Raw genomic sequence first — 26,958 nt, 5'->3', positions numbered from 1 at the left:
GAACACTGGCTCACAAAACCCATGGCTCATCCAGTGGGTACCATGTGGCTCCTGCTGTTCCAGGTGATGTTTCTGAGTGGCTGCATCCCTCCTGTGCAGTGCCCCTTCCCTTGAGCAGGACAGCAGGGAGCACCCTGAGGTGCTGTAACATGGGGTAAGCTCCTTGCTGGGTGTAATGACAGATGCCCGAGTGAGCCCTCAGGGTCCATTTGGGTGCTCCCAGCTCCCCTGCACCATGATCAGGGACTTTTCTGCCCAGTTGGGTGTTCCCTGCCTGCTGGTGGAGGGGCCTGTGGTGTGGGTGATGGAGGGAATGCTGACTCAGCAGCTGAAAAGGCTTACTCGGTCCTGTGAAAAATGCTGACGCAGCATTAAAAAAAAAAAAATGGTCGACTCAGGAGGTTGGAAAAATGTTGCTCGTCAGTCTGCAAAAACGTTGACTCATGGGGCCGCAAAAACACCGAGCCATGCACAGCCACTGCCGCTGCCCTAAATTTCTGAGGATGCTGGGGTGGCATCCCATCTGACTCCCAAGTTTAAGGGGCAAAACATCCCCCCAGGTTTGCCCTCCTGCCATAACGTGTGTGTGAAATGAAAGAGGATCAGCAACACCACCGCCAAACTCACTGATTTTTGAGTGGTTCCAGTGCCTGGTACTCATGAAGGAATTGGGAAAGCAAACAGGGATTTCCCAAACTCCTGCAATGTCTAGGTGAACGGATGCAGCTGAGCCATGTCTTTCCTAAGTCTGCCCAAGTGGTGCATCCCCTCTCTCCCCAGCACCAACCGTGGCATCACCAAATGTGGCTTTCCCTGATGGCAGAGGAAGCAGTGAGGCATGCAAGAACACTGCTGATGGCTCCTGCTCCCTCGGAAGACGCTGTGAAAGGAACGCAGGGAAGGTTCCATTAAGGAACGTGCGTGTGCTACGTGTAGTCCTCCCTCCTCCCAGCCCCAGGAGGGGCTTTCTCTCCAGCCTAGAGGAAATCAGACCTCTGCAAGACCTCTGCTTCTGTTCAAGATGATGCCCATGGCCTTGGCTGGGAGACAGACACAGCTACACCACGGCAGCCTGACCACGCTGCAGTTCGGAATTTATTAGAAACAGCTGTCAGTACATCCTTCTAAAACATTACATGTCAATGTGCTTTATTGCAATCTTTTTTTTATTGCATTTTTTTTGATCTAGAGCAAGTAGGCCCAGGATGCTTAGTGTCTGGGATTTAAAAGCCCAACCATCTAGTAAAAGAAAGTACAGCAAAATTGTAACACACCCGGTGACAAGTACAGTGTTGCATTACTGAGCTAGAAACTACAGGATGACTTGTCAGAAAACACTAACATACACTTGGTTTCCTTATGAAGCAGTTTGTTTCTTTTCTTTAAAAGTTAAACTACATGAATTCCTTTTTTTTTTTTCTTTTCTTCCCCCCACCCCCCTCCCCGACTACACCATAAACGACAGAAGAACAGATTTTACACAAATAACAAACAAGAGTACCAAAGTTACATGCTGGAATTCATCTGGAAAACAAAATAATTCAATAGCTTCTGGAGAAGCAGGTTCTTAACAGATGCAGTTTCCCTTAAAGAAAATAGAAGTCAAAGAAAAGCAGAAACATTGATGCAAAGGTTGTACAAAGGAGTGTGCTGTTATTTCAGCCCTCGACACAAGATCAAACACCCACTCATGCTTTACATTGAACCACACCTTGTACAAAGAGTCCACTCACAAAGGGACACGCACCAACACCACCCATTGCACATCAGCTCTGGACAGGGGGCACTGAGGGGCCACTGAAACGTGCAAACAATCACTGCGTCTCACAGGAGAGCAAGAGGGGTTTCTTTTGCTAAGCCTTTGCTTGGGACACGGTTGAACGCTTTGTCCCAGAGTAAATAACACCCCAAATCAACTCTGTTTACAAATATAGTAGCAACCCCCCCGAGGAAATCCAGAGGTCAGCATTTCAGAAGCACATATGCAAGATGAACACAATAAACTCCTTTTCATTTGACAAAAAAACCAACCCAATTCTGCCTGACCACGTGGCAGAATGTGCTAACGGTGAGTTTTGTTTTATTTTTAAGGGGCAGTGCCACTTACAGCTAATGCATATAAAGGTGTACGTGAATATATTTTACATATATCTATATACATACAGTACATATACACACACACACACGCGCACACACACACGGATGATGCAGACCATTACAATCCCATGGTGCAATAAACAGCCAGATATACAAAATTAACAGGTTTTCATCAAACAGATCTTTGTTGGATGTAGAAGTCACTCACGAAAACAAAACAGATCAAAACCCCGACCCAGCCGACTGAAGGTGAGCCCCGCCCTGCAGCCAACAGAGACCCGGGGGCAGCTCGGGGCCGGCCCCAGCATCCTACAACCCCCTGCTGGGGGTGACTGCCACCCTTAGAGACCTTTTCTTTTGTCTTTGGATGCAGTAACTTTCTCCAAACGATCCCGAGCCTCTTGCTACAAGCACTTGGAAAGTGCATGGGAACGGCGTTGCTGGATACAGGGGGAAATATCCCTCCCCTCATTTGCCAATGCCGATCTCACAGATGCAATCCCAAGGGAAGGCGGTGGAGGGGGGCATCAAACTAAAGCTGCTTTCTCTAATACAGGTTGATCAACGAAGCGTTTTTTTCTATTAAAAAGGACCTGTCTCACTTTTTTTCCCCTTGCCTCTGAAGCTCATATTACATTTTTTAAAGGCAAACTTCAGAACAAATGGCCAGTCTAGTCATAAAATACGGTGAGTCTATGCCAATAGCAATTTAAAAAATGCAAATTCTGCATCAATTATATGGAGCCAGCCCCAAAGACCAGCACTTCAAGCACTGTCATCATCTGAACAGTTAACAAGCTAAAGCTCCCAATCTGCCCCTTTGAACAAACAGGAAGGAACTGAAAAGATTTCAAGAGATTTTTTTTTTTTCCCCTTCCCATTCGGTGGAAAGTATTTCTGCCCACAGAATGCAAGATTCACAAAAATGTTGGCCAAACTTCATGTAACCCCGTCCAAAGCTGCTGCTCACGCAGGGCTGAACTGGCCGAGCTGCCTGACAAACAGGCCGGCGCTTCTTTGGGCTGGTCCTTCCCTTCTCCCGGCTGCTCGTGTGCCAAGGGAAACAAGGGGATCAGCAGTGCAAGTTCCCTTCCCACACAGAAAGGGCAGCAGCTCCTCAAGGACTTACATCAATTCCTTAAACCCTCTCCTGCATGTGCATTTAAGGAGAGTACAACTGGTAATTCCAAAGGGAAGGGTCTGCTCTGGCATCTCCTCTTATTTTCGTGGTTCCAAGCAGAGGTTTCTGCTTCATGGTCTGTCTCCTGCTTCATCAAACTACAACCAGAGGGATGCTTTAGGGTGCTGATCCTTCCTCTCCACTAAAGCTATTTGCTTTGAATGCTGGATTTGAGCAAGCCTGACCCCCCTCCCCTTACAGCATTTTTGCTCTTTGGGAATGTTATTTTGATTTTGCTATTGCAAAAGCAGAGGTTGCAAATCAACTATAAGGAAACTACACATAAGAAAACTTGATTTTAAACATGGTCTAAACAAAACAACCCCCAACCCATCATAGTGCTTTGTAAAACTGCATTTTGAACCTGTCTCTTACCCCTCCTGATCCACAAGCAGTACCTGTTTCATGTCTGCACAATGCAGCAAGCATACAAGACTCACTAACATTTCAGATTTTTACTCCCTGTTAGTGTAACAAAAAATAAAAAATAAACAGACATTCAAAAACAGAAGCAAGATTGTTCAAGTACCAAATAAGGGGCTTTTCCAAACTTAAAGTGTGACACTCCTATAGCAATTCTGCTGTTTTAAACAGCCACAGCGTTCAGTTACAGACATGGTGCCACGCCTGCAGAGAGCCCAGGATTTGGGGCAACCAAGACCCTCCTCCTTCTCCTGTCCTCCCCAAAACAGCACTAAGTGTCAACATTCATTTCCACAGTCCCATTACAGTTGCCTGGCTTTGCGAGGGAAAAACTTTGATTTTTGCCCTGCTGTGACTAGAATTCAGTTATGAGTAAATGCAAGTTTTTTTCCTGGGAATGCTTGATTTTGGTTGTGGAAGGCTTGCTAACACTAGTGTCAGCGAGAAAAGAATCAGGCCCATCACATTAAATGGAAAATTTCTTGAACATCTGCCACGTCAAGAGAGATGAGTGGGGAAAGAGCATTTTATTTTTGGCATAAGACAGAGGGCTGTACTGGATATAACTCTAGATTGCAACTACCAACGGTGCAAAGCAGCAACTCACTTCACCGCTGATGAGAATGAAATAAAAACCCAAATACAACCCCCAAAACTAGAGCACTCCAGTATCAGAAGGTGGACAATCACACATTACTGCTCCACACACTAGTGAAGCATCTGCTGGGACATCCCTCTGTTCCTAGGTTCTTCCCATGCTCAGGTTACTTGTAATCAATAAAGGAAGTAGTGGGAAAAGATTGATAACTTACTAACTTCAAAAACATGGCACTCGTGGCTGACACAATGGGGCCAATGGCAACTGTGGAAGCAGACCTGATTTCCATCCATACCAATACAAAATACTGAATCACCCCTAATTCCCTGCAAATATACTTCAAAACAGATTAGAAGAAACTGTGCATATTCGAGTTTCAGCATCCCCTCCCCCCTTCCCCCATTTAACACTGTGCAAAAGTTATTTATTTAACTCTACATATATATTTAATACAATGTGGGTCAATGAGATCAATGCTCCTCTAACTGCAGTCTGGTACCAGATGGCTGCTACAACAGTGAGGTTACTTCCCCCTTTCCTCCTGATGTTCTGACTCTTAAAATTAAAACCTTCTCACATCTTACTGTTTTAAAAGAACTTGAGTTTCTTTGTTTTGCCTCCATGTTCACACTTCCTGTATTTGTTTCAGGCTTAACAGCTGCTTTTCATCCTGGGGTGTAATCCTGCATCTCACAGGCCCATTTCTGATTTCTCAGTCATGCAAGTGTAGAACAGCTCCTGGAAGCTGTGGGTTTTCTCACAGGTCTAATGCTACTGAGCAAACAGAATTAGGCCAAGCACAATGAGAGGTGCAGGACCAAGCCCTTGCCCCATAGATCACACCAGTTGATTTTATACCAATTCTCATTTGCTTTGTGAGTGCAAAGTAGTTGTAAAAAGAATCTGTGCAGTAACACATGCAAATCAACAGGGAACAATGGCAGCAGCTGGGACTTCAGGTGCCTAAACCAAACACAGAGAGATACAGTGGCAAAACAGCCCCAGGGAGACTGCTCAGAGTAATGGAGCCAGTACAAGGAATGCAGGCTTAGTCCGCCCATAGCCCTGGTCTGAAGGTTTGGGCAAAACAGAACTTCAAAGAACACTTCAGGATGGCTTATTGGCTCTGGGTCCATCATTCACAGCAAATACATCACCTGTGATCAGCAAAAAGATCTTGGGGAGCAAGGGGCCAAGAGTCCCAACTCACTCACACCACGATAAAGCCAAGCTACCTTCACAGATGCTAATGGAATCACACTGTATTTACCTTGGCAAAGCCAGGGCTGGAGCCTGGACCAAGACCTCACAGGATCAATCAGATTCCACTACAGAGAGACTTCAGACAGCCCTGCTCTGCTATCCTGCTGCTGTCAGGACTGTGAGGGTGTGCCAGGATTTACGAGCCTGGAAGCAGATCTGTGCCTGTTTAAAACAAAACTGAGCCCTACCTGAAACTGGGGCAGATGTGAAACACTTTGGCCAGGTTATCTCTGTCATGAAAGCAGGGATCAGATATATGGGCCTCATCAGCCTCCAATGTTAACACTGTCAGTAAGAGAGTGCAGAGAGCTCACAAGGGCAGGGAAAACAAGCAGACACTCCTCTCACACAGGCTTTTCCACAGGCACGAGGCACCTGGCTATCATTTGTGCCTTTGAACTGATTTCCCTCATCGGGCATTTGGTTGCAGCCCAGCATCAAGGGAATGCTAGATGCCCAAGAAGTGTGAGAATGGCAGCTGTACAGCTACCAGATTAGAACTGCAAATTAGCCAAGAGGTAGAGGCAAGTTTCTTTATAAAGAAAAAATTCCATGTCCACAGACCACTGAGGAAACCATTCAAGATTTCCACTAACAGCAAAGGCTATGTCTCATTTTTCCTTTTTTCCTGGGGAAGTAGGAGAGACACCCAAGCAGATGTGGTTCATTTTGACATAGCAGCTTATATGAATTTTATTCTTCTCTCACACAGTTTTGGTTAAGCTTTTTAGGGTATCATTTAAATGAGAAAAGTGGCATCTACACAATTCCTTGCCTGAAGATTGCACTCTGGCCAATTAGGAAGTGTCTGGGATGCGTCAGGGTCATTAGTGCAAAATAAAAAATGTCATGGCATGCCAGGGAACCAGACTACCCTTCCTGCAATGGCTGTCAGTGCTCCAGCTTTGTCACTTCCCTACTTGTGAATTCAAGACATTCAGGGAAATAATACTTCTAGTGTAAACATTATACATCAACAAGCCTGGCACTACTGCCCAGGCATTACAGAAAAAAGCCATTTGAACAGGAAATCAGCCCCAGGGTCAGAAACGGGTCTCCAGCATTCTCAGACCTGCATGACTGTCTGCTTCCTGTCCTGCACAATGGGTGCATTGCAAGGGAAACGCTTCCAGTAATGGGAACAAAAGTAACTTTCAAGGTTGCACACTGAACAATTGCTTTGCCAGTTGTGCTTTGATGCCAAGTGGTTCGCTTTGCCAAACTTAGCTCTTTTTCATTTTAGAAGCTTAAGGAATGGAAATAAGCTGCTTTGTACACTTTCCAGGGAGGGATTTATTTGATGATTGCTGTAGTTGATGAAGCCCAGGACTACCCACTCCAGTATTTGACAGCAGCCCCTGCCAAAGGATGGTACCAGACATCCAGTAACTGAGGAGTATGGCTCTCTTCCCTTTCATCTGTTTTGCATCATGTCTAAAATAACTACAAGGGAATTTAGATTATACCAGGGTAAAATCTTGCTTGGCTGCAGTGGTGTGAGAGTTCATAACCCAGTTTGCAAAGAACAAATCAGAGGAGATCTAGGATTAGCATGCTCACTTCTTACAACTGGAAGTGACTATACCCCACCAAACAATTTGGTACAATAAGCCATCCAGAAGCATTTGATTACACCGACCTCTTCTGTACCAAAATCAAGTGTTACAAGAGTCTGTCACTGTTCAGCAAGAGACCTGCAGCAGGCGAGTGCAAGCTTCATTCTGGTTTACATTCTGAAGCACAGTATCATTAAAAATCTGAAAACAGAATCCCAAGCTGAGGAATGGGAGGGAGAGGGGGTGAAGAAAGAGGAGAGTGAGCAATTACATCAGATCAGACAAATTTAGTGTTTTGAAGACACACAATGTTTAGCTTTTCCTTTTATTTGTTTCAAGTTTTGGTGTAGAAAGTATGTGCGGATGCTAATGCAACCTCCCCCGTAAGTGCTCGATCTAGCAACGAACAAAGTTTTGGCGTGTTCAATTTGGTTATGTTTCCTTTAAGCAAAGACCTGCAGTGCCATTGAAACCAAAACTTTGTTACTGTTGGCAAAAAAATAAAGCAACTCTCCTTTTACAAGCATTTTTCCATTTAAATAAAAACCTGAAACTTCCCCATAATTCCTTTGGTCTTCTCTCACCAAATTCCATGCTACCTCAAGACAAGCCCTCTTTTGGAAGTCCGGCTGAATCGCAGTGAAGCTGCTAAAATTAGCAGAGAAGAATTGCTGTGGCAGAGTTTCCCCCCTAGTTTGTTGGGAGTTTAAGACTGAAAGACATTACCAGTGCCTCGGGTAGAGGCTTCAAATTGTGTCTACTAGAACAAGAGAAAACAAAATCCAATTAGAAGTTCCACTGAAGGTGCCTGGCAAAAAATCATCTCCATAAAATGATGCTTTGCTTCCAGTATTTTCATATGCGTTGCGTTGAGTTTATTCCCCTCATAAGGAAACAAAAGTATCGGTGTAAAAGCACAGCTGAGCTTTTAAGGTAGCACCAGGACACCTACACCCAAGTTGTCGTCTTGTTGCTGCTAGGCCTCTTTTTGATTCACATTCGCAGAATCACTTCTTGTGCAAAACAAGCAGTCTAAGGAGAAAGAATGCCCTCCGAGTTCTAATAAAAATCGTAGAAAAGAATCCAAGATAGCCAACGCTTTCCTCCTCCCCAAAATTTACCTGCAGAGAGAGGGGGGCATCTGTGCGTAGACAGGATAGGCAAGCCTGACATTTAGGGAATCATTGTGTTGGACAAGGGATGTCTGCTGGTAATGAAGAACCAAATCCTTAAGTGTGCTGTACAGGTTGTACGGTTCTGCAAACCCATAACCTCTTGGAGTGCTGTAGATCACACAGTGTTTCACCTCTCCATCAGCTCTGCAAGGAAAGGAAAGAGGAGAGTTTAATGTAAAAGGACAAACTCAAAGTGACAGTCTATTAACAATTAACTAATGCAGCAACTCCGCCAGTCACTGGATTACATAATGGAGGACCCAGTAGATGCAAGTGGAGGAGATTAATATAGTCTGTGAAGAAACAGTGCTTCAGGGCATGCGATTAAACACTCTTGCATAATAATCCACATAAGAGGGCTCTTCCATCCCAGCAGCACAATTCCCTACTACATTGTTCTCCAAATGTTCCTTGGAAAAAAAGTCAAGAGCTGAACCAAGAAGATAAGCACCCGAAGTCAGCAGTGACTTTGTGCTCAACTTACCTAGAAACCTTTCCACTAAGCAAAGAAACCAAAACCCACAAATTATCAGGACCTACAAAGTATTCCATGAAACACAGTGCTAAACTTCCATGTGTATTTTTTAATGTTAAGCATGGGAAGGGTTCAAGCTGATTCATTATCTGAAGCCATAGCGACCGAGTCTCTAACTTGGCAAAGCAGCTACTGGAACACAGCGATTCCAAAGCTGCTAGAAAAACTTATCTGCCAGAAAGATCAGGTATTATGTAATCCCTGTCCTGGAGCCTGTTATAATCCCAGTCACATGTAGGAGCAGGTTACTTTACGCCACCCCTTTGCGAGCCTGTAGCACGATCCCAACCAAACAGAAGCATCTGATGTACCCAACACTTGAGTGACTGCAATGAACAGAATACTGAACACTACAATCTTCAGTTATCTTGAGGTGCTAAACCTTCATATATTCATTTCTCAGACTTGTGCTCAGAAGCAATTAACCTCATGTGAAATAAATCACTGAAAGCCATTCTGGACTCCAGGACAGGCTTGAAGGATTTTTAGATAATGGAGTCAGAGTATTTCTGACCTTCCTTACACCAGCATAAAATGAAGTGAAATACAAGAAATCAATGCAAGGCTGTGTGAATGTCATCAAAACTACTGCTCACAAGTAATCCTGTGAAGCATCACCATTACCTTACAAATACAAGAGAAAGATCTAGAGTTGGACATGAAAATGAGAACAGAGGATGCCACACCTTTACAGCCCCACTTTATTTCTTCCTATGTGTCTCTTAGCAGGGAAGAATATGGGAGAATTAGGCCCTAATTTGCTTATGGACTACAGAGCTTCAAGTTGGGATACTTCAGAATTTTGTACTAACTACTGTGGGAACTGCAGAGGTTGCAGGACTACAGTTATTGCACATTCAAAGCACATTTTTGTTACAAAGCTTTTACCATGCCGGTCTTCCTGCAAACATGCAACACATTCCAATGGGTAGGCCTAAGCTAGGCCTGGCTTTTGTTCTCCAAAATAAAGAGCTTTGGTAGAGATTTATGAATTGAGTAGTTAGAACAAAAAGGAAAACAGACTTACACCACAGAACAAGCATAACATCCTTTCTTGCTACTCTCGCGAATTAAAAATGCTCCATCAGGTTTCCCACAGAGCAAGTCTTCTGCTTGGATACGGTTGAGATCCCCAACAAACCAAGTTTTCTCATCATGATGTGGCAGGTTTTCATCTTCTTCATTCACAAAGTATGTGCTGAGAGGATAAATTTATTAACTAGTGATCAGTAAAGGAGTTAATAAGCAGTTACTTTTGCAGAAATCATACCAAGAAATACCAGAATTGCCCAAACTGGGAGGTCAGGCTCCTAGGGAACATATATTAAAGGCTTCCACTTAGATCTTGATTTTAATCCTACATGTTTCAGCAGAGCTGCTGCCTCACATGACATCACCATGGCTCCAGTCCTTTATTGAGAAACTGGTGGCTTTTGTTACCGACCCCACAAGAAAAAACACTTATTAATGGAAAACTTCTCAATAAAATCATATGTATAGTGACACTTACTCGTCAATATTTTCATTTTTGATCCCCAGCCAGTCATTTATTCGCTTCTGTCTCACCCCCTTGTGATTGAGCCATCTGCCAGAAGAAGAGAACATTAATACATTACTTCAGAGCATGTGTATGGGTTTTCATAGTGAGCAAGCTGAAGCTCAGACACAAGACAGTCTGTGTCCAGCCCAGGGACATTAAGAGCTGGGTAACAGCGGTGGTGAAATCAAGTGTGGGTATAAGCAACATCTGAGACACCTAACAAAAAAAGTACTAACACCTGTTGAATTAGCAGGCACAGGTTTTGTTTATAACTAATTTTTCTTAAATTTTTTCTTTACAGGAGTTGCAGAATGTGCACCTAGTTGTGGCTAGCTCTTTAAATAATGAAGTCATGAAGAGGCCAAGCAGCACTCAGATATCCCCCGCCAGACCGTAGCACCTTAGCACTAACAGAACTTTGGTTATGAAAAGAAAATTAAATTCTCATTATCCTGATGGAAACAGCCATTAATCAGATTCATCAGAGACACTATTCTGAGGTATGGGTCAGGCTTACTTACACAAGATACTGATCTCTGATTTTGCGGAGCTGAATTAGGTCAGGCTTGATACTGTTCATTTTCTTATCAGTCTCCCTGTTGTCCAGAGCTTGTTTCTTCAAGTCTTGTTCCAGGCGCATTTTACTGTCATGGATCTCACCCAAGCGTGATTTTAATTTTTCGTAGTTCATCATTATCCTGCAAATAAGTATGAGAGAAGAGGTCAAGCCAGTCCAGAAGGACTGAACCTAGTGGTAGTACTTACAGAAGAGTATCACAAGGACTACTGTAACAGCAGCTCCTCTCTCTGAACACCTCATCCTTACATGAAAATTACTGTAAGAGTGACAGGAAAGACTTCTTGCCAGAGGGCCTTCAGTTTACCTTAATATATTTCCTTCTAGCAGAGATGCAGGAAGAAATTATCTGTAGGAAGGTAAGCTAGAACAGATTCCTCCTTCACTGTCAGATTCAGTTTCTGTTCTATCAGTTATGTGAGCCCACCACAGGTATCAGCAGTAGCAAGATTTCAAATGCAGACTTCAATTACTATCAAGAGCTACCAGGAAGTAATGCTGCCTGTCTCTTCATTCAAGGTTAGTTTGCAGGTTTTGAGAGATTCAGGAAAATTACATCTTTTGCTTGTTAATTGTCTTTACTAAGAATGAAGAACCACAGTTGCATAGTGAGATTGTTACAGGTAACTGTTTCTGGTCCAGAAACCTCCCTCAGCTGGTTCATAAAGCACTACATCAACTTAGGCATTATACCTGGCCTTTCTTCAAAGGCCTAGATCCAGCCTTTTCTGCTAATACCCTCTCAGAAGGGCAGTTTCAAACAAGGTCCTTACTGAATTTGTTAGATGACAGCTACTATTGATCTTCTTTGAAAGCGACTAAAACCAACCATGGACAATGAGATTCACCAGATATATGTACATTTCACAGTTTGCAAGTAAAGATTTCTCTGAATTATATTCTGAGCAAATCCAAATAGAAATGGGATAAGCAAATTAAATAATTATTTCCTGTTCTTTCCTGGTCCTCTGATTTACTGAAGTTAAGAGAGGATAAGAAGTATCTTGATTTACTGAAGTTAAGAGAGGATAATCCAGAGATTTCCCAGCTCCGCAATTCCTTGAGAGGAGAGAGCTTTACTGAAAGGTGAGATACCTTGAGGGAAGGTCTTAGAAAACACTGAGCTTCCAAAGTGGTTTATATGATGCTGTAATGTCAGTGTCAGTGTGGGCACCAGTTCTTCCAGGTAAGCAAACGCGACCCGAGAGCTCACCGTTCAATTTCTTTGTCATTCCCCTCCCTGCGGAATCTCTCGATGTATTCTTTGCTGTATCGCTCTTGTGAGTGGCACTGTTCCTCAAAGATCTTAATTGTTTCATTAAATGCTTCGATTGCAGTCCTCTTCATCTGAATTTCCTACGTAAGGAAAGAGCCCTTCATCATTTGTTCATAATAAAGATGACAATGCAAGACTCAATCATGTTCCCTAAACTGACTGAGACGATGATCTTTTCTCCCCCCACTAAGTCAAAATGGGATTAATCAGCTTTAAAATCAGTCAAATGTCTGAGTAGGGTCAGGAAAGAACCAGGCAGACTTACTTCCTGTAAGTCTATCCTCCTCCCCTACACGCTGTTTTTAGGCTGCAAACCCCTCAAATATTTTAGTCGTATTTTCCATCTTAGTTTGCAGGAAGACTGCCAGCAAACCTCCTCCCCATAGATGAACTATCTTATTTTACAAGCAGCAGTCCAAATACCGTATTCACGCTTCCTTAAGGCGTAATATCTGGTAACTGACTTGCACATGACTTCACAAAAAACCTGGACAAACCCCTCTACAATTCTCACTGCAGCATGTGGCAGCTGGAAATATTCAGCAGCCAAGGAAGAAGCCTGCAGTGTAAAGCCTGTAGTGTTGGCCTTCTCTACAGCTTTACCTTATACCAGAAGGTTCAGCTCCTCTTTCTTCCTTGCCCGATACTACACCTCTAGGACTTACAGCAACGAGCAATATTCACTGCCTCCATCAAATCTGAAACCTCCTGTCTCTAATTCCACAATTTACTAAGATTTTTCCTTATATTGCCTTTATTAGCCTTAACAGGTTAAAATAATTTTCTTTGCTTTTTAAACAAGAAACAGATTCCACAAAGAGCCAAATCAGAACCAACCTGTGATGTTCTGGTATATTCTTCATACAATTTGTCGTACTCTTTGCTCTTTTCCTGATACTGAGCATGGTATTCTTGAAGCTTTTTACCTACTGCATCTATATTATCTTCTTTCACCAACTGATCCTGCACATACAAAGAGCTATTAAGTCTTCAAGCAAAGCAGCTTTTCCTTAAGAGTATTCATTTGTCCTCTTATGCACATTTGCATTTTACAGATACTAGCATCGTGTTTATAATCCAGTTTCTAGAGAACACTGTGTTTAAAACCCACCTTTCTTTGTGCAACATGTTCCACAGTTTACAGACAGTAGGAACTGGAACTACAGGACACCAAGAGCTGTGCCAAAATACTAAACTTCCAAAAACACACCACACCTTACTTTCAGGATTGCTATCCCCTATTCAAGAAAGAAGGAAGCAAATTGCTTAGAATCTTAAGCTAAAGATCAGAGTTGTTTCTTATATCTCCAAGAAGCTCTGCAGTTCTTTTTCCTTAATGCAAGAATGCGTCTCGGGCTACTGAATAAAAGTTTAAAAAATGTTCTTGAAAAATTTAGATGGCTATGCACAGAGTGAGCAGCTGCACAACTCGTACGGGTAGCACTGGCTAGAACAGTGCTCAGTGGGTTCATAAAGGTCCAAGGGGAAATTAAAAGGCTTCTCAGAGGCTCAACTCTGCTGCATGTCAGGGTTTCAATTCTCTGTTGGGCTCAGATGGAGACTAGAAACCTGATAAAATGTAGTAGCTTAGATGGTTAGACAATTTGGAAGACCCAAGTGAGGCCAAATATGAAAATTCACCTTTTTTTTTTTCCCCTGTTAAAAAAATAAACAAACCAGGCTATTCATAGAGAAAACCCAGAATTATATACACATCTGCATTTTTTTTTTCTTGTCTGCACTAATAGTTATTGGGGTCTGATGAAGATCTTACCTGCTGGTACCGGGACACGGGGTACATCAACTTCACATCGAGCTTTGGGTTGTACTGAGCAAGAGACTCATTGCGGTAGTGGTTAATGAGCTCCACAACTGAATTAAACGTCAGTGGGTCAGAAAAGCCGTATTTTCCATCCCGATGGTAGATCTTTATCAGTTTGTTGTTGCCACCCTTCCTGTAAAGTACAGTCATTCAGAGGTTTTATTGTGTCCCTCCCATCCCTTATCAGAACTAAGGCTGCTAACAAAGACACCAGTGAAATTCCTGGGCAAGTGGCTTCCACACTGCACACCTTCACTGTGATTCTTTACACAGTAGCAGTATTAAGTAGTTTAAGAGTCAATACACACAGAATTATCATCTGATTACTTGAACAGGAGCAAAGCCCAAAGTAAATCTCTTTCTATGTGTTCATTCTGAAGCCAGCTTATGGTATTTAAATCCTAGCTTTGCCAGAAGTTTTGCAAGGGAAAAGGAGGATACTGAAGGATGAATAAAGGAGCCATAAGAAAACCCAAACCCATAATTTCCTGCAATTCAGGGTCATTAATAATATACAATTGAGTACAGATTTATACAATTATTAACAAGTCTTTTTGAGTTATAGGTGCTAATACAGGATACATGAACCTAAACAAAATCCTTTGAGGATTACAAGATGGTTGTAAATTTAGGGCGTTACGTTATCCAGATTTATACATTCTAGTGGTTTCTCCAAATATAGTCCTTATTTCTTCCTTTTTTTTTTTCCAGCAACAGACTGTTTAGACACTGTCCTGTCCTTCTCCCACACTTACAATTTTGCCTCCTAAAGACAGCTGCATTCAGTAAAATAACCAAATCATGCCAAACCTTAGCACACAGGCTGTGAACTTTGAGGCAGAAGTTAAAGCAGAATTTTAACTACACCCTTGGGAACAAGCCTACCATTAAGGCAATGGAATTTCACGGCAGGATCAAAAACCTGCCATATCACAGTAACTCCCAAGGGTGTGCTACAAAGGCTGTGGCTTCTGTGCCTTGCCCACTTGCCTCTAACAGCCAGCCTTGGGAGCCTGTCAGAGGCAAGAGGCTGGGCAAGGCACCAGGGCCAGTCACATGAGGAGCTCTCTGCCTAACTGCAGCAGACAGGGCTGAGGCAGCTCTGGGAAACCTGCTACTTGCAGATGATTCTAATGAAGAAAAGAACATGACTCCAAGTCAGTATTAACTTTAGATCAGAAAGCATAAGATACTCTTTTTACCAAGATATTGTGTTCAGTTCTCCAGAGCTGTGTGCTGGTAAGATATTCAACACTCTCCCATTAATCAAAGGTCTAGTTTACAAACACCTTTTACCTTAGCAGTTCTGAAACTATGAAGCAGCTCTCCTCCCTGAGTCCCATCTAACCTGCAGAGATCCTTAGGGTAATGTTTAGTGAAGGGCAGGACTCAATGCAAAGAGTAGAACTGTCAGACCTGGCTCTTTATTTGCTTGTTCTGTGATGTGCAGAACTGGGAACATCTCTCAGCTTGAGCCACATGAGCTTTACACAGCCAGGGCTGTCACTGTTATGGCAACAGCTCCTCAGGGTTTTGCTGAGGGGACCACAAGTGCTCAGTGCTCACCGCAGTGTCAGAGTGTAGTCTCCCTGCATCTTGGTCGATGCGTCACGCACCAGGAATGTTCCATCTGGCATGTCTCGTAATTTGTCATTGACTTCTTCCCTGGAGAATGGAAAGGGAGGCAAAATTAGAAGTGCTAAGGACATGATCATCTTTGCCACAGGTGAAACATCAGACCCAGCAATATAAACATCTGCAGAGCTCAATCCTCTGTCACGGTCAGGCTCTCAAGTTTTTTAGGCCACCTAAAGCAAGTCTCAACTTGTGTAGCTGCACTAAGGAAAAGTAGCTACAGTCAACTGCCACTTAGGAAGGAGTCTCTGTTTAAACAACAGTGGCAGCTGTGACTCAGTTCACAACCCTTCCCTTTAATCTGCTCAGGTTTTGAAGTCCACACTGGAACAGGTTCCCTTTGAGAAGCCAGACCTGACCTCTTAAGACATGTCTCTAGAATCACAGCTCAAAGGTGCCTAGAGTTTAGCGTAGTTTTAGTCTCAAGAGGCTCATTGTTGGCTTAACTCTGATCTTATTGACAGCCCTTTTAAATCACTACAACCTTGCTAGCTTCAGTACAACTTTTCCTTATTTACAACTGAGGCAGAAGGACACTCAGTCCAGAGCTTTAAGCTAAACCAAGAAATCTTTTAGTGAAAGTGAGTACCTGTAAGCACTAAGAAAATTATTTCAGTTGAAGAGATATGCATCTTGCTTATGAGCATTTCACCCAGATTATGTATCTCACTTTATAACAGCTCCCTCAAAGATCTTGAAAGCCCTAAGCACTTTTTAATACAATCATTTGGAAACTAAAGTTTCTCAGGTAGCCTCAACATTCTTTAAGTGCTGTAGGAAGCCTAGTTGAACCTTACAAAGAAAAATAAACAGCAGGTTTCTTTGTTCAAATACTAAGGAACAAAAGTACTCAAAAGAATAACAAAAGAATAGCCTTAGCTTTGATTTAGCTACCTGAAAACTATTCTGTTAGTAAAACTGACTCCTATTGAGTATCACATGCATATCCATTTACTCCTCGCAGACCATTTTTACAGACTGGATCCAGTTAACTCCTTTTTGAATGGACAGATATGACCTACAAGTTTGGGCCTTCAAGTTGCACCCTGGAGCTCATGACAGAATTTTCAGCACAAGTTCTTGACTGCAGAACATTGCTCCTGTCCTGATAGCCTGATGAAGCCTGTACCTGCTGGCTGCCAAACCAGGCTCATAAACAATTCCATCTTTACATGAGCGTGTATCAAGTTTTAATCTAATAAAGCCATTCCAATGTGATTTGCAGTGCATTAGCTCCTGCCATCATGGGCACTGCTAATTGAGGGACAAATCCACAGTCAATAAACTGATACCAATATTGAGCAGTTTTAAACAAACTGTGCCTAGTGGGTTTTGTAATCAGGTTTTGCCACTCTGCTTCAACTTAAAATTAACAGAAAAATATCTCTGCCAAGGCCCTTCAAAAGCAAGATCTACGAGGGTTTACTTTATAAAAAGATAAGGGTGGTACAATAAAGATATGAAAACCTTATTTCCCTTCTCAGAATGTCAATGAGCTCATGTGGCAAACACGCTCTTCTTGCCTCTATCTGCCAAAGTGCTTCAAAGTATTACGTGCACAAGTTTGAGCAATTCCTGATCGCACTCCCAGCACGCTTGCCTGTCCTCTTACAGCTCCAAATTCTAGACTCTTCAGAAGTGCCTTAAGAGGGTAAGAGATGACTGAACACTTCAGTTCTTTTATGCAATTAAGTATATAAAAACAGGCCTTTCATTTCCTGAACCAAACCCAAGCCATCTACTTTCTCAAGTACACAGAAAAGGGTTTTCTTAAGAGGCAAAACTTAATTTGTTTGGTATGTGTCTCTATCATCTGCTCAGTGTAGATGGGTGATGGTTAGCATTTGCAAGAGCTCTTTTTCACATCGCCATGTAATAGAAATTAATATAGATGTAATTTTAAATAAACGTTAAAGAAACCAAAAATAGGAATGCAATTCCTTTTATCCTGAAATATTATTTTTATACTGAAATTTTGCTGAACTGCATGCATTCCAGGATTGCATGCTTACAACACTTTATTAAATATCGAATTCAGAAGCATTTTTCTTCTTTTTAAAGATTGTGTATCTGGACAAATTTAGAAACTCAAAAATTATTGTCACCAAGGCTTGCAATATCTGCACCAGAGGAGTAACAACATAAATATCTTGAATCCAGCTGAATATTTTCACTTAGGTGCTTTGCCAAGAATAGTCCTAAAGCATTCTCCTACTGTAAAATGCTGCTTGAAATAAGCATGTTCCTTTTGTCTTGAATTCTGGCAGGCTTATCCTAATTTTAACAACATATATTAACGTATTTTAATTAATATATTCTAGCAATATTGCTTACCTTGAGATGTCCCCCCAGTACCACTCTGCTTCCTGCAGAGAGAAACTGGAATTGTCCTTTATTCCATTTGTATTGACCGGAGTCATTGGTTTGGGGGGCTTTGGAGGAAGAGCTGAAAATGAAAAACAGATTAAAGAAAGGCAAACAGCAGAAAATAATCACTAAACTGTTAATACAATATGACAGTAAAAAACCAAGAGAAAATGTGCATCTTGAACTCAGCTTTCAAGCTCTCTCAAACCAAATGGAACTTGTAATCATAAAGGAAGTCTGAAGTCAACTGTTCCACCGTGATCCCAGATTTTCTAGTATCAAGCACTTGTGTGAGGGAGGGGAAAAGGAAGGAGTATGAGGAAATGTGCGTTTTTGTTAAAAGAAGACTGGTGCAGGCACGACTACAAGGGCAGGTGCCGCCTAAAGCTCCAAACAAATGACAAAGGTGTATTGTGTTTGAAAGCCACAGCCTGGAGAGCACTGGGCACCACTGTGGAAAAACTCCAGTTGCTCAGGCATCACCAGTCCTGAAGCCAACCCACAAGAGCAAACAGGTGAACTCTTCAGAGGGAAAAACACTGCTAGAGAGCAGTGGTGGCTGGGCAGGGCTGTATCTGTCACAGACCCGAGGTTCATGCTGCGCACTGGGTTTGTCATTCAGGCTCCTGTTTGGAACAAAGGCTGTGACTCTTTGACTACTACAGAACATGAGGTGGTAAGGGAAGGGGACAGGGGATGTTAGATAACTATTAGAGTGCCTGCACCACTTTGCATAGCTCAAGTGTTTACCACAGGAAAGGGGATGCTACAGATGCCCAACACACAGGCAGAACTGCACACCTGCAGGCCTGGTGCATACCTGCCCAGAATTCCCCTATCCTGAATTCATGGCAAACATGCTTTTACTTCCATTCTCAAAATAGGTTACACAATGTAAGGGCATACAAGACACCAAAGCTGTTTTCTGTTTGGCCAGTTTTTGCTCAAACAACTTTATCACGAACCTGACTGTAAGCCCTGAATTAGTAATTCAGCAGCCACAGGCACATTCATGTACTGGGAGAGACTGGTCTGTGAACAGAAATGTATGATACATTTTCTTTCTTATTTTCTTTGGGAAAGTGTCCTGAGTGCTCTCCCCTATTTCGCAAAGACTGGATGCTTCATCAAGAACATTGCCACTGAAACTGAGCATTTTTTAGGCATTTCGTGAGACTGTTTTATAGAGGGACAGGTCACATTCACATTCAGAGTAAGAAAGTAGCTACACACATTGATTTGCTGCTAGCACATTTCTAAGTCAGACCCTGAACATCTGTGCTCCCAGCCCTGTGCCCTCACCATCAGATTACACAAGCACCAGCGAGCAGGCCTGACACAGTGACAACAGCCATCTTTCAGATGCACAATCCCTGCGTACACACAGAAACACAAATAAAGGCAGCAGAAAGAAGATTTTGATCTCCAGCATGGAATGGCTTAGCACTGAGAGGTGTGCTACTTGGCACCATCCATCTGCTCACCTCTGAGCCACACCCCCCACATTAAAGAAGAGAAAACAGGCTTCTAACTGCAGTTCCAAATACCATTTCAGGCTGAATATCCAACACAGTAACTTCACTGTTCTCTGACAAACCAGTAGATGCTTTAATTGAGCCAATCTAAACTAAATCTGAACCTTGACCCAGACGTTTGCACCCTGGGGTTGCTGACCAAACACCTGATTCAGATAGCAGCATTCATTCTGTGGGACCGAGCATTAAACCGTAGCATACAGGTTCTTTTTATGGGGTGAGCTGGGAACTTTCAGGTGTGCACACATCTAGTGAGGCAATAACAGGTCTTGTTGTAAAAGGAAGGTGAAAACCTTCGGATTCAGTGAAGTAGCTTCCTGGTTAGGAAGCTTCAGTTATTCCTAGCTCAACTACTACGGTTGTTTGTGTAGCACACAAGTATTCGCACAAAGCACCATTGAGAGTAAGACACGGCTCCAACCCTACTTTGCTTGAAGCTCCCACCCCATCCAGGGTCATAGGAACATATATCCAGGCTAAGCCTGTAGCATCAATTGCATTCACTGTGCTGTTCCATCTCCCCCATTCAAAATTCCTGAATTAAAAAATGTCTTCAGGTCCTGCCTGCTCCCAACATCTCACCTGGGACAAGACAGCTACAGCAGTTCTGAGTCTCATCAGTGACAGTAAATTTGAGTTCAGAAAACCTGTAGATGTTCTGACCCACTCCAGAATCTCTTGCAGGCTCTGAGTCATCGAAAAGCATATTAAGTTTTACATAATAAACATACAAGAGTGCAGTTCTTAGAAAACTATACCAGCACCTGCAATTATTTCACTGGGTCTTTCAAATTAAGGCCTGGACGTATCAAAAACTCCAATGTATTTTACAGTGTAAAAAGCCTGTTTTACACTGTTAATAGGGGATTTCCAGAAGAGGCTTTCAAGTGTTCTCTAGAGTACTTGAATACTTCTCTAGCCCTCCTTGTAAGATTAAGTCTTGCTCGTTTATACACTGTGGGATTATTTAGCAGCTTTGTTAGGCTCACTCCAAAGCACTGGGTACAGAAAAGCAAACTAAGGAAGACGAGAAAGGTAAGGAATGGGAGTTTGGACACAGAGCACTATACATTACACCAAGTGTCCCTACTACAAGTGGGAGTTTCTCCTTTCCCTTAATAGGCAGATATCAGTTCTCACTATCAGGAGGTTGCCTACGGAACTTCATTCTGCATGAAAAAACTGGAAGGAAATTATTTCAGGGAGAAGAATAAGGCTTGGACCAGTTCCTGTAAAACCTGACTCATGGAAGCCAGTCCTTTACACAATAGACTTTTGAAAAATGCTTTTTAATAGCATGCACATTTCAAAAATACAGAACTATTTGCAAGGGTGGATCCTGTTTCCAGAGAGCTATGTATCTAATTCTTTACTTTCAATGCTTTGAGCTCTTTGAGTCATAATAGATTTTCCCCTGTACTGGATACGGAACCAGGCTCTTGCTATTGCTTTACCCCATAGACCAACATGCCCATTCATTTCAGCATTTCCTGGCTACGCTCTCACCCCATAGACTTGAGTCTGTACAAACTGAGAACACTCACAAAGGTAGTTTAAAAACCTCACAGCCCAGTCCCTGTGATGACACAAAGGGAATATTTTGTAACAGCATGTCAAGTATAGTGCAACAGAGCAGCACCCACCACACTGCCGCTCTTGTAACGCTGGCCCAATAGGTAGCTAGAAGAGGCATCCTTAAACAGTTTTTACTTAGTACCTAGATGATACTAACAACGCTGCTAGGAGAAATCCTGTGCTGTTTCTATGAGAAGCTACAGAGAGCCTCAAAGAGTCCACAGATTTTGATTTTAAATTCAAAATAATCCAGTTTTATATACCTTACTCAATGAATATTAGAGAGCTAAAATCCTAGAGCAAAGTAATATAAGACTGGCTTGAAGTCAACAGGAACACTTTCAAGAGCAGCCGTGTTTCTTTCCATGTCACTGAGTCCAATTCTGATCTAGCCACAGGCACAATTTTACTTTATCTCTAAACCAGCTCTGATTAAAGTGAATGATCCTGATGGTTTCTTGCCTCCTTTTTCCTGGGAGAGAAAGAACACTGATCACAAGTGATTAACAGCACAACAGATCTATCCATTCTAATAAAGAACTGTCTCTTAGCACCAGATACACAAGCATCCTTCCTCTACCATGTCTCTAGGACAGTTTTAGAGCACAGATCTTTCCAAATCCCAAGAGGTGACAGCTCAGTTGTACCCTTCCACTCCCACGTGAGAACATTCCAAAGGTCAGGTTCAGCCCTCAGTGACTGCCTAGCAATGAGAGCAGACTGGCTCTCCCTCATGCATTCATGGGCATATCTGGCTTTAATTTCTTTAGCAACTCTAGTTCCCTCTTTCTAGCTTTCCCAGGCAGACTAGCTTGACCTAAATCCCAACCCCAGCTCAGTGTCACTTAGAAGGGGGAAATAAAAACAAGCTGGTGATGGAGCAGAGGCATGGCAGCCAATGTGTGCCAGGCGCGGGATCGCATGTTGCTAACGTCAGGGCCCGAAGGCTGCCGTGCCGTTTCCAGCAGGTATCTTCAGCTGAACTGCTCCCAGAGCTGCTGTGCAGGCCCTCAGAGAGAAAAGCCTATGGACTGGGATCTGCCAAAGGTAGTTTTGGAATGCTTTCTTGACTGTGCAGAATTGTTTTTTGAAAAGGCGACTCGTGACTTTAACTGACTCGACTCTCTGAAATTCAAAGCTCCTCCAACACCAAGGCAAGTAGGAAAGCTGGCAAGTGTCTGAAGTCCAACGCCGCTGTATTTCCTTTAAAGTCCCTTGTAAAAAATCGTGGGCTGTATTAATCCTGAATTTAACTGCAGCGAAGTAGGCTGTGACTTCAATGAGATACACACATTCCGCAGTCAGGTTTTGAATAAAAAATTTTACAAGTTTACATGATCTAAGAGCCACTGAACCCTATGTGTGAGGGTTTTCAATGGCACTGATTCAGGAGTAAAACAGGAAGAATGCATCAGTTTTCCAAGTGCTATATCCCATGCAGTATCCAGTCCAGCAGCTTGTTTCTTCTCTGGCTGCAGTACTTGTGTACAAAATCAACCTGCCAGCTAATTAAACTCTAGTTTTCAGTTTTAAGGCAGATGCCACTTAGTCTAAGAATGGCTCCACAACTTACTTCTTCCAGTATTTTCCAAGAGCTTCAAGCCAGATACTTAAAAGCATAGCAGGTTTAAATGCAGCATTAGGTCTACCTTACTGTTACAAATAATCACAACTACCAAGTACTCTGATAAAGTCAATTTAAAGTCCCTCAGCACTTTCACGGGCTTGTTTACTAGCCTTCTTTCTGATGCTCTCAATCTACTCTCCCTCCACATTGTGACAAGCAGAAAACAGATCAGAGGATTTCCAAGACAGTTACTCAGCTTCAAAAAGGCTGATGTACAGTAGATACCCTGCAAACTGTAATATAAAGCTCTACAAAGTGTCATTGCTATGGAAACATGCAAGTAATCTGTGGTTAGGCTGGCTAACATTTTAATGACACAGTCCTTGAGGAGAGAAGGGTTTTCCCTTTGGAGATATAGATGAAGACTTGGAATGAAAATGTAGGCTAGCTTTGTTGAAGAGAAAAATTCTCCCCAACCTTTAACTGCTCTCTGCCGTCTTACTCAATTTCTCAAACACTCTTCTCAATTTCTCTAACACATTTCAGGCAAAGCCTCAAAATCTTTCCCTCCCTTGGGAGTCCTGTACTCGTCCCTGCTGCATGAGAACCCCTCAAAGACATCTGTGAAAAAAAAGCACAGGCTTTTGCAGAGGTTTTCCAGCTGACAAGGAGGAGGGTCATGCACACCTGCTGACAGCAGCCCATTCCCCACCACTGGCAGGTAAATTATCTTGGCAGCTTCACATCTCAGTTCTCTTGCCAAGACCCCTCTTGCAGAGCGTTGAGCACCGATGCCCTTCCAAGCTGCCCTTCCTCAAAGGGCAGCTAATGTGCACAGAGAACTGCTCTGGGAATGGGAAAGGAAGCTCCTTGATGGAATTATTGCTGGCCACAGAACCTCAGGCATGCTCACATTTTCACTCTCCTCCCCCAAAATAGGCGAGATGCCAAGGAGTAAGACATATTCAAAGAATTGAAGTCTTTCAATATCTCATTACAGAAAACAGCAGACAAGTTGGCAGAAAGCCAGGCAGGCTTCCAACAAAAACACTCCCATTATAGCTTTGCTTGTGTTTCTATGAACTTTCATAAAAAACAACACCTTTAAGAAATATTTCAGTTTTGATTAATTGGCTTTTTTGATAAAGATCTGTTTTGTTTGAAAACTCACCAGCTATCCAGCCCTCTCCCACACCTCCCAATCACTGTTTCACCTCCTACAGCCTGCCAGGCTTCTGCTGCACTCTGCTCCTCATGAGCATCCTCAGCTACTGCACAGGTTAAAATATTATCTGCTCTGGGACATCTGCAGAACAGGGGACAGCAACAGTGTGTGAAGAGGCTGGGTCAAATTCAGCATTCCTTTGGGCATTTCAAAAGCATCTCTCACTACTTTGCAAGCCCTATTACTTCATGGGCTGAGATATAAGAAATGGAAGATGCCCACAGTCAGACAAATGACATGGGCATCTTTGACTTCTGTACTAAAACACAGCTCCTCCCCTTCATTCCAGCCTTTGCATGAAGGTGCAAAGCCAAAAAAAACCTCAGCTTCCCAATTATTTTCACTGCCCAAAGAAAAACAGTTTTCCTTCCAACTTAGAGCCCAGTGTAACTGCTGCAAAGCTACAGTAGTGTCAGAGGTTCCATAATCAACAGGGCTGAGGTGACTGCCCCAAAATTAACATGAGAAGGATAAAAAGGGTAAGTCCTCTTCCACCTACCAGGCATAATTAGCACACTCCTAATAAACTGGAGAGGTTTTAGAACTTTTGCCATGTTTTATCACTCAGAGATTATCACTACCAGCATCACATGCCCGGCTCACACAAGGAAGGAATAATTTTATCATGCAGACAGCAGGCCCAGGCTTTTGCCAACTCTGGATGAAAGTCCATGACAGACATTTTATTGCCATGAAAATTTCAGATATTCAACAAGAACATTGTACTTTACAATGTCAGGTCTAGAAGACTATACAGCAAAAGTAAATGTAAAGCGCAAGGAGTTTCTCCTTTTTGCTTTCTAACTAAAGCAGCTCCTCATCTGCCTTCACAGAAGAAACACCACAGCATATTCTTTACTCCTCCACAGGCGGAGTCTTCAAACCACTATTAAAAGTACTCTTTGGTCAATATGTGGGAACAGATATTTTGATAAGAGCAAGGAAAACACAAAATTCAGGATAAGCAAAGAACTACAGCAATCGAGAATAAAGAACTGGCTTTTCATTGTGGAAGAGAGAGAATGAAGTCAGGCCCAAGCAATGACAGCTATGGCTAGGGGATATACCGAAGCCAAAAGATGATCTTTTAAATAGTAACTAATTTTAAACAATAAATAATTTAAATAAAAACAGCTCAGGGCTGTTTTCCCCAGGTATTTCAAAGACTAAATATCTGTCCAGATGTCAAGTACAAACCTCACAGGGGATCCAATTCACAGAAATAATTGGTGCTACTGAGAAGTTTACTGCACAAGAGGCTATTTAAAAATAATAGTAATACAGCTGCAAATGCATATGATTCTTGCTGCTCTAAGCAGCATTTTATTTCAGCTTACCACTAGCTCCAATCTTTCAAAGCAGTATGTAAAACTGTTCCTCATACAGTACCTGTCCTTGTGCTGTGTCAAACCATTTTCTAGTTACCAAGTACAAATATTTCAACACCGTCTAAATTGCTAAGAGCGAGCCATCTAAATCAAGATCAAAAGGTGCATTTCTAAATCAAGAATCCAGGAGAATTTGAAGGTAGAAAAGTATTCAGAGGAAATCTGTTGTACACTTTGTCATGAGTCATCTTTTTTAAGAACCTTAATCTTGAAGGAAGCTCCACTGAGGCAGAAGTCCCAATCCCTGGGATCCCATGCAGTGCCTACAGCAGAAGGGGAGATTCAGAGCAAATCTAGAATAGTCAAGCCTGGCCATTGCTCATGCTCAGATTCAATCTCCTTACTCAGTACACAGTGATCTTCAAAGCATTTTAATGAAATCCGTTTCAGAGCAGCAGCTTGACTTCTCTCACTGCCCCAAAAATTATCAGTGAGACAGTACTGTACCCTTCAAAACTGAAAGGATCTTAAACACTCATCTCATTTATTCAAGCTGCCTTGTATCCTTCAAGAGGCACTCTTGGAAACAGGAGATGAATCGGGGTAACAAAGCCAGAACCACCAAAGACTTCTAATTTGACACTTGGGAGCAGTTCCTTGAGGACCAGTGATGTAGATTCTGACAATGTCCCCAGGATGGCTACACAGGGCAGAGCAGCAGGAGTACTGACAGCCTGGGAAATTCAGTTGCAATGTACAAATTCAGGTTATAACAGACAACAGAACTTACAGGCATAACACTGTCAAAGACCTTCTCATCCATTTTACCTCTAAGACATTTTTCTGGGATAGGTGTTGAGTGCAAGCCCTACTGCCCACACTCAGAAAGCCTCACATGTCAACAGTGAGCCAAGTTCCCCCATTACAGCAAATTTTCTTGAACTCCATTGCAGCAGCTGTGCCTTCAGGTGTTTTGTTTGGGTTTTTTAAGGGGAGGCATGCAAGGAAGGAAAGAATTCCTCCGAAAGAAAATATGATTGTGTGCAGCATCAGATTTTAGGGACTCCAGAGACAAAGTTAGGGGGAGGCTACAGAAGGTAAAAACTTGAAAAAATGGCTCCAGTAGATTTTCTTCTTTCAAGGGTTAGAGGAAGAAACAGAGAGTAAGCTGTAGCTAATAAAAGGAAACAGGTTTATGTTTGGAAGGAGAAACCTGACCTGAAATACAAGAGTCACAAAGTGACACTGAACCAAAAGTCAAGTTATTTTGTAGCAAAAGAACAAACAATTTTAACGGGGTAAGGAACAGATTGGTACTTTTATAATTCTTCCAAACCCACCAACTTTTGTGCAGAGAAATGTGATGTTTTTGAAGCCATTTCTAGATAACTATGTGTCATCTTCAGGGATATCTGCTTTTAGAAGTAACACTCCTATGAACTACCATTAAAATCACAAAAACTGGTACAGTCTGGGTGAATGCTGGAAGCAGCCACAGCCTGAAGCAGTTGAAGTATTTCATCTCCTTTTTCAAAGCGCTCTGGATGGAAGGCATCCATCTTGAGTGTGCTGCTGGACTCAAAGCCAGTGAAGATCCTGGATCCTGTTCAGCCACAGGAAAGCTTAAGAGCTCATTGTGCTTCGGCATCAGGATTCACCAGGCAGCTGGTTGGTGTTCAGCAGA

The 26,958-nt window shown here is 42.6% G+C and overlaps 1 protein-coding gene across 2 annotated transcripts in view; it reads right to left on the bottom strand.

The window, feature by feature from the left end:
- Positions 1-1,073: 1,073 nt before the first annotated feature.
- Positions 1,074-26,958, bottom strand: part of PIK3R3 (phosphoinositide-3-kinase regulatory subunit 3) — a 76,882-nt gene continuing 50,997 nt past the window's right edge. For both annotated transcript variants that reach the window (XM_017743481.1, XM_008640771.2), the window contains 9 exons: positions 18,012-18,123; positions 15,609-15,707; positions 13,995-14,175; positions 13,058-13,183; positions 12,158-12,300; positions 10,889-11,065; positions 10,338-10,412; positions 9,855-10,025; positions 1,074-8,436 (listed from right to left, as the gene is read on the bottom strand). In XM_017743481.1, the coding sequence (XP_017598970.1) occupies positions 8,235-8,436; positions 9,855-10,025; positions 10,338-10,412; positions 10,889-11,065; positions 12,158-12,300; positions 13,058-13,183; positions 13,995-14,175; positions 15,609-15,707; positions 18,012-18,123 (1,286 nt within the window). In that variant the 3' untranslated portion in view covers positions 1,074-8,234. The remainder of the gene's footprint in view (positions 8,437-9,854; positions 10,026-10,337; positions 10,413-10,888; positions 11,066-12,157; positions 12,301-13,057; positions 13,184-13,994; positions 14,176-15,608; positions 15,708-18,011; positions 18,124-26,958) is intronic.

Source organism: Corvus brachyrhynchos, unplaced genomic scaffold (assembly GCF_000691975.1).
Source record: "Corvus brachyrhynchos isolate BGI_N302 unplaced genomic scaffold, ASM69197v1 scaffold48, whole genome shotgun sequence".
Classification (NCBI taxonomy): Eukaryota; Metazoa; Chordata; class Aves; order Passeriformes; family Corvidae; genus Corvus; species Corvus brachyrhynchos.
The sequence above is the reverse complement of the archived record's forward strand: the minus strand, read 5'-3'. Positions and strand labels throughout refer to the sequence as shown.